We start from the raw sequence: 7,613 nt of genomic DNA, 5'->3' as shown, positions 1-7,613 counted from the left end.
AGATATGAAAACAACAGAATTGCAATAACAAAATGATCAATTGATTCCAAGAGATGAACTTTCCAAGAGGTTTTGGTGGTTTTCTTTTGATCAAAGATAATTTGCCTCTAATGGCTTACAAAAGATACTTAAACTTAGGTTTAGAAAGTAAAAACGTGCATAATAAAATGACCAAAAGGCCCTTGAGTAAACATGAAGTCGAGCAAACAAAAGGCGCGCAGCGACCTCCAGTATTCGCTCCGAGAGGTCGCTCCAGGCTTCGGGAGCGACCTAGAGGGGTCGCTGCGAGACGTCGCTCCGGGTCGCTCTTCGCGAGCTACCTGGCTGCGTCGCTCCGGTCACGTCGCTCCCAGCTGGAGCGACCTTATGGTGTCGCTGCGGAACGTCGCTGTAAGGTTGATCTCGTGCCTCCGACCGATGAAAACGCGAGCGACATCGGGGTGTCGCTCTGTCCAAGTCGCTCTGAAGGGGTGTCACAGCAACTTCACGGTGTCGCTCCGGGGAGGTCACTCCCATGCACTGCTCGTCCAATGATCACCTTTATCACCTTTTTTGAGCTCCAAATGCACCCAAATGTCTCCGAGAACTCCATATGGTACTCTAATACCTGATAAAGACTCATGTATGCAAAATGCAATCTAAACATGGCTAAATCCTAGTCTATATGATCAAAATGCACATGGGTGAATGGATAAAACAATGGAAATATGCAAGATATCAAGAATTTTGAAAATTGGTTACCATAAATTATTATTTGTAATATCATTTAAGCTATTTGGTAAGTGATATTAATTAGTTTTAAACTTACCATTTATTTTAGATATAATTAAAATAATTAAAAATTGAATATATTCAACTATTCAAATTATAACAATTTTTCTTAAATTCTCTCTATGATTTACACCTAAGCAAAAATCATTTAAGTGACTTCTCATTTAATACATAGGAGGAGAGGATTGATTATAAATGTCCTTGTATATTTTCTTTTTGGGCTAATATTTCTGCTGTGTGAGATTTCATTTTCAGGGATAACCCGTTTTCCGCCTGTTCAGCTAATTACAAATAGTAATTTTGTCTGTTGTTGTATCAATTTCATCAGTTGAAAATTTTTACCCCAAAAAATCAGTTGGAAAAGGTAGAAGTGTGGTCTTATTAAATAGAGAAAACTAGTGTATCTCCCGTGCTACGCACGGGGTAAATCTCTTACGTACTTAATATTTTTTAAAGATATTAAAGACACGATTCGAATTAACAAACTGAAGTTAGATTAAATACTCACACAAACTAAAATTACATATTTATAGATATTAGTTTTCATTATTCGAGATTCTTGTCCATCTATAATCTTTCTTAGTATGTTTTCTGAATAAAAATAAAAGTGACCAAAAAATTACTTATCATAAGAGTTACTTGGAAATTCTAATATACCAATTGCATAACTTATCACGTGAAGCACGATTTCTCTAAAAAAAAAAGAGTTAAAACTGTAAAACTTAAATAACTAAATGTTGAGACTTAAAACACTTGCTCGCTTGTTAAATAACTATTGATTATATGAATTCGTCTACACCACTGACCAATGTAATACATAATAAGCTGGAGATCGTGGGTGTAATATACGAGGCGGTTAAAATAGTTATTTACATTCTTTTGGTTTTGCGTTCTGAAACTGATTTGTTTCAACTGTTTTTTTTTTTGAAGCTAACTATTTTTATTTTTAGTAATTATCGTTTTTGAAAAATAAAATATTTTATACAATAAAGTTGCCTTGTCTCTCTCCTTATGCATCCACATCATCGTTCACATAGGGGCATTTACTGCCACGTGGCAGCTTAACTTCGTTAGTACAAATAAACCGAATTGTGTTGTGTGTTATTTAATGGGCTTATGTACCGTAAGTTCCATTTGATTGCATACACTGAGCCTTATATAACCAGTTAGGACCCATTAATTTGTGATCCTTTATCAGGCCTATTTCTTCCTGACGCAGAGATCTCCGCCTGAGCTCCGTACCTTTTGAACTTCCAATTTCATTTTCACATTTGCCGGTGACCAGTTTCTGTGTATATATAGGCCGTCTGAGAAGCGTTGGTAAATCATGCTCTTCTTCCAGGTTAGTAGCTTACTTTCTTTCTCAAACAAAATCACAATTGCATTCCTCTAAGTTTAGACATATCTTGAAAGAAGCTTTATGAACCGAGTGTTTGATGTTACAAGAAGCAACCTGAGTTTTTTGTTTGATGATGCCCCTGTGTCTATCAGATTTTAGAGATGAAACTGTGTTCGTTGAAGTTGCAGAAACCATTCACCCAATCCCGACGGAGGGCTTCCGGTTCGGTAATTCCGACCAACTCATGCTCTTGCATAACACGAACACAGAATCGCAAGGTCCTTTTTTTATTTTCTAACCTTTTAACAAATTTATAGAGTTATTTAAAAGTTAAATCATGTAGGAAACTACCTGAAATTATAGTTTGTGGTGTTATATTTTGGTCAAGTCAGTTTGAGGTAAGAAATCGTCTCCGATAGAGCTTCATCGAGATACCTTGGAGATGTGTCGAAATGGAGATAACCGAGCTTGATGGCGTCGAGGACCGTCTGTTTCAGCAACAACTGCTCCGGCTGTGGAGATGCGGTGGTTCCGAAACCTATAACCGCATTAGGTGATGATCAGATCCGATTGGGAGGTTGGAGACTAGGACTGTGATCAGAGCCATTAATTGCAAAAAGGTTCAAAAAATTTGCGAAAGTTTTTTCCTATAGAATCGTTTGTCAATTTGCCCAAGCTATACTGAGTAGCCACCTTGACTGATGCTAATATTATTAATATACTCACTTCTACTTCTTTATTTTTTTTAAAGACTATGAATCGAATCTTCATGTCTGGTCTATGTTCAGTGTTTGCTTCAGTGTGATGCTGTGACAAATGTCGAGTCTTGCTACAGCTTGTGCTGCTGTGTCTTTCCTTTTCGATTCTTTTGATGAAGACTCTTCTGTTAAACCTACGGACTTTGGCCTCTCTGTTTTCTGCAAACCAGGTTTGATTTTTATTTCATATTCTTGCCTAATCTTAACCTGATTTTCTTGTCACTATTTTAGAGAAAATCTAGCTTGGTAAATGATGTTATGAGTATCTGGTTAGCTGCTTATTTAGTAACATGTATGTATTTCAGTTGTTTACATGTTCATTGTTTTCCAATGCCGTAATTCCAGATCGCCTTTTCGTTAAAGCAACCTCTGGAACTAAATTTTATTTCGACCATGAATTTGTTACAAGCCAAAGTTACCTCAAAAAGTAAGGTTTCTATCTTTTATTTGCTTTGTTAACACTTAACAAAAACGTATCAGTGATCTTCTGCAACCATTGGTATCACCGGGGTCTCTTCAAGTAAAGAAGGTTCCATTATACCAATTGTTAACAGGTCTCTTATATTTCAGAGAACATAAACCTAAAGGTTTCAAACACCATATGCAAACAGCCTTGGTTAACAAGTCTCTTATATCCACATGGTTAAAAAGTCTCTTATATCCACTTTATAGGAGTCTCAACGTTGAAAAATCACTGGATGTTTAACAGTCTTGGAGATGTATACAAAAAACTGGAGGCAAAAAAAGTGACAACCACAAAGGTTGCCGGTGTGAGAAGTTTTGTTTCAGTCTTTGTACATGAAAGGAGAACAACAATATAACAACTAAACTAGATTTCGTTTGCCTAAACGGTTTATTGTTGTTAGATCTTCTGTGTAATCAGTGCTGTATCAGCTGTAAATATAATATTAAATTGTAATAGATAAATTGTTAAAACCAAAAGCTAACCAAAAAGATCCGCAAGACAAAACACTAATAAGTGATATATCGAGAGTGGACCATTAGCCTTGACAACATGCACATCATTAATACTCAAATTAACAAACCATAAATCACAACATATATACTAAGCTTCGTCTTCCTAGCCACTCTCATATCTATTGGACAATGTTGAAAAACAAACAAACCGAGTCGGAGAACAGAACATAGTGAAATACTAAAAGTTAGAGAAGTTAGCTCTTTGTCAGATAACTTCCCCCTCGTTGCACTACAACTCAACTGTTTCTTATAAATAAACATAAACAACTAAGGTGGGGACGTTAGATGGCCATGGTTAAACAACAGCTACGTGAACTCAAGTGGCAACCACCCAAACAAGTTCAAAGTCATGTTGAAGTCATCGACAACTTAAATCCAACACACATTATAATCAATAACAATCCGCGCAAAGCGCGGACAAACCACTAATTTTGTATATTAGTGGACAAGTGAGTTGGTATACAAGGGATACTGAAAAACAACGGAAGGAAAATGACAAAACGGCAGCGTATGATGAGTTGCATCGCGGAGAAACAAAATCACTCGCTTTCTCAGACGTTACCTACTCATGATCATCGAACCAACCGCTTAAACCTCTTTCTCTTTCTCTTTCTCTTCTCTCATCGTCGCTAATCATGGAGAAACCACGGCCGCGTCTGCTGCTTCTACTTGTTTTCTTCATCTACGGCGTTTCTCCGGTGATATCGGACGGTTCCGATCACCGGTACAAGGTCGGCGATGATGTTCCCCTTTACGCCAACAAAGTCGGCCCGTTTCACAATCCGAGGTCTGTTGCAAATCTCTATTCAGATCTGATCTCAGCTTCGTTAGCTCCGCTCCTCTGATTTCTGATTCCGATTTTAGTCAGTAGGATTCGAATAGTGATAGTAGCCATGGTCGATTGAATCAGTCAGCAGTGAATGTTAATTGGTAGTGTAAAGCCAAATCGCCTTTGATCCGCTATCTTAGATTTTGTTTTCAATCGTATTGGTTCTTTCTTAAGCTGAGGTGAGAGCTAACCACTATGTTTTTTATATGCCTTTTTTGCAGTGAAACATACCGATACTTTGATCTACCCTTTTGTTCTTCAGGTACCTACGGATTCTCAATTGCTTTGTTCCATTATTGTGATTCTGATACCTGAGGCATATGTTTTTTTACAGCTCCTGTTAAGGAAAAGAAGGAAGCTCTCGGGGAAGTTCTCAATGGAGATCGGTTAGTCACTGCTCCTTACAAACTAGAGTTTTTGGGTGAGAAGAACTCTCAAGTCGCATGCAGAAAGAGGTTGAGTAGAGAAGACGTTGCTCAGTTCCGAGATGTCATCTCCAAAGACTACTACTTTCAGATGTATTATGATGACTTGCCCATCTGGGGATTCCTGGGAAAAGTTGTCAAGGACGGCAAATCTGACCCATCCGAGTACAAATATTACCTCTTCAATCACCTGCAGTTTGAGATTTTCTACAATAAGGACCGTGTTATTGAGATTATTGTGAGAACTGACCAGAGCTTCCTCGTGGACTTGACTGAGGACAAGGAAGTCGAAGTGGATTTCACTTACACAGTTCGGTGGAAGGAAACAGAAATCCCATTCGAGAAGAGGATGGAGAAGTACTCACTCGCTTCCTCAACGCCACATCACTTGGAGATCCACTGGTTCTCGATTATTAACTCATGCGTCACTGTTCTTCTCTTGACTGGTTTCCTTGCAACTATTCTCATGAGAGTCTTGAAGAATGATTTTGTTAAGTAAGCTATTAGCTACAGTTCATTGAATATGCGTGTGACGTTTTAATATATTCACTAGCTTACCCTATAAACTTAATAGGTATTCACATGATGAAGAGACGGCTGATGACCAAGAAGAGACCGGGTGGAAATTGCTCCATGGTGATGTATTCAGGTTCCCAAAACACAAATCGCTGCTGGCTGCAGCCCTTGGTTCTGGCACACAACTGTTTACACTGTACGTGAGTTGTGGTGCGCTTCCTGGCATGCTCTTGTCTTTTTCACTCAGTAACACACACATCTTTTTCATTTATATGCAGGGCGGTTTTCATATTTATGCTTGCATTAGTCGGTGTCTTTTATCCTTACAACCGTGGAGCATTGTTTACTGCATTGGTTGTCATATATGCTCTCACTTCAGGGATTGCTGGATATACTGCCTCTTCTTTCTATTGCCAGCTAGAAGGAACTAACTGGGTAAGTAGTGATGTGCCAGTTTATGGGTTTACAATTTGTTGAACAGTTTTTACAATTCAATAGATTGATTAAGAATGATTGTCTTGTCAGGTTAGGAATGTTATGCTGACTGGAAGCCTCTTCTGCGGACCTCTTTTACTCACGTTTTCCTTCCTTAATACCGTTGCGATTGTTTACCAAGCCACTGCAGCGTTGCCGTTCGGGACAATTGTTGTTATCTTCCTCATATGGGCACTGGTTACCTCTCCACTGTTAATATTGGGAGGTATCGCCGGGAAGAACAGAAAATCTGAGTTTCAAGCTCCTTGCCGCACCACAAAATACCCAAGAGAGATCCCACCGATGCGCTGGTACAGAAGAACACTTCCGCAGATGGCCATGGCTGGTTTTTTGCCGTTCAGTGCCATTTACATCGAGCTTTACTACATATTTGCCAGCGTTTGGGGTCACAGAATATACACCATCTATAGTATTCTGTCTATCGTCTTCCTTATTCTCGTCATAGTCACTGCTTTCATCACGGTTGCATTAACATACTTCCAGCTTGCTGCCGAAGACCATGAGTGGTGGTGGAGGTAATGTTCTTATAGAAATCGTCTAGTAGTAACAATACTTGATTCTTTGTTAAATCAATGCTTTATGTTTGTCTAATGATTGCTAACTAAACTTTCTCTCTCATTTGTTTCTTGAAGATCGTTGCTATGCGGGGGATCAACAGGCGTATTCGTTTACGCATATTGCTTGTATTACTACTATGCACGATCGGATATGACAGGGTTCATGCAGACCTCATTCTTCTTCGGCTACATGGCATGCATCTGCTACGGATTCTTCCTTATGCTCGGGGCAGTTGGATTCCGTGCATCCCTTTTCTTTGTCCGTCACATCTATCGCTCCATAAAGTGCGAATAAGAATTGAAGATTCTTCTTGTACTCCTCCTCTCTACTGGTGAAGAAGGTAAAGACATTAGTTTATGTTCATCTGTTGTCTTTGGCTTGTTGATTTAGGAGTTCCGTTGCTTAATTTTCACTTTCAACTTTTGATGGTCGTGTCATAACAGCGATGTTGGATGCGGCCGTGGGCAATCGATCCGGTGAAGTTGTCCAGTTTTTTTTTTCTTTTTCTTTTTTGAGGTAATTTTCATTTTCTTCTGATCTTTTATTTTTGTTGTTTGTATTCTCTCCTGGGATCATGTCCTTGAGAATAATAGTGAGACACTAAGAAAGAACATTTCGAGCTTCACTTGGATTTGTAGATTGATCGACATACAAGTTGCCCGTTCATATACATCTGCAGTCAATTGCTATTATAATGATGATCACTATTCACTAGATTGTTAACTTTTTCTTAATTTTAGTTTAACAAATTAACTCAAAAGAGAGTTAAAGATCAAACACGAAAAAACCTGTTAAACCATACCTTTGTATTTCTATATATATGTATTGTTTTATATGGAATAAGAATAAGAATAAGATTAACATATTTTTTCTTTCTTTCTATTCACAACACATTATTAGCACGAAACTAAACTCTAACTTTACCAGTAAAAAAAAAAAAAATC

The 7,613-nt window shown here is 38.3% G+C and overlaps 1 protein-coding gene across 1 annotated transcript; it reads left to right on the top strand.

Annotated features, from left to right (window-relative positions):
* Positions 1 to 4,337: 4,337 nt before the first annotated feature.
* On the top strand, positions 4,338 to 7,367 carry LOC106320601 (transmembrane 9 superfamily member 4). The gene is made up of 8 exons (XM_013758981.1): positions 4,338 to 4,633; positions 4,897 to 4,937; positions 5,010 to 5,595; positions 5,675 to 5,812; positions 5,895 to 6,051; positions 6,142 to 6,626; positions 6,744 to 7,009; positions 7,113 to 7,367. The coding sequence occupies exons 1-7, from the start codon at positions 4,482 to 4,484 to the stop codon at positions 6,961 to 6,963; spliced, it is 1,779 nt and encodes a 592-aa protein (XP_013614435.1). The 5' UTR covers positions 4,338 to 4,481; the 3' UTR covers positions 6,964 to 7,009; positions 7,113 to 7,367.
* Positions 7,368 to 7,613: the final 246 nt, after the last annotated feature.

This window comes from Brassica oleracea, unplaced genomic scaffold (genome assembly GCF_000695525.1).
Source record: "Brassica oleracea var. oleracea cultivar TO1000 unplaced genomic scaffold, BOL UnpScaffold00974, whole genome shotgun sequence".
Lineage (NCBI taxonomy): Eukaryota > Viridiplantae > Streptophyta > Magnoliopsida > Brassicales > Brassicaceae > Brassica > Brassica oleracea.
The sequence above is the reverse complement of the archived record's forward strand: the minus strand, read 5'-3'. Positions and strand labels throughout refer to the sequence as shown.

Coding starts and splice junctions, on each gene's coding strand:
- LOC106320601 (XM_013758981.1), top strand. CDS start 4,482: ATGGAGAAACCACGGCCGCGTCTGCTGCTTCTACTTGTTTTCTTCATC. Junction 4,634..4,896: donor GGCCCGTTTCACAATCCGAG/GTCTGTTGCAAA, acceptor CCTTTTTTGCAG/TGAAACATACCGATACTTTG. Junction 5,813..5,894: donor GGCACACAACTGTTTACACT/GTACGTGAGTTG, acceptor ATTTATATGCAG/GGCGGTTTTCATATTTATGC.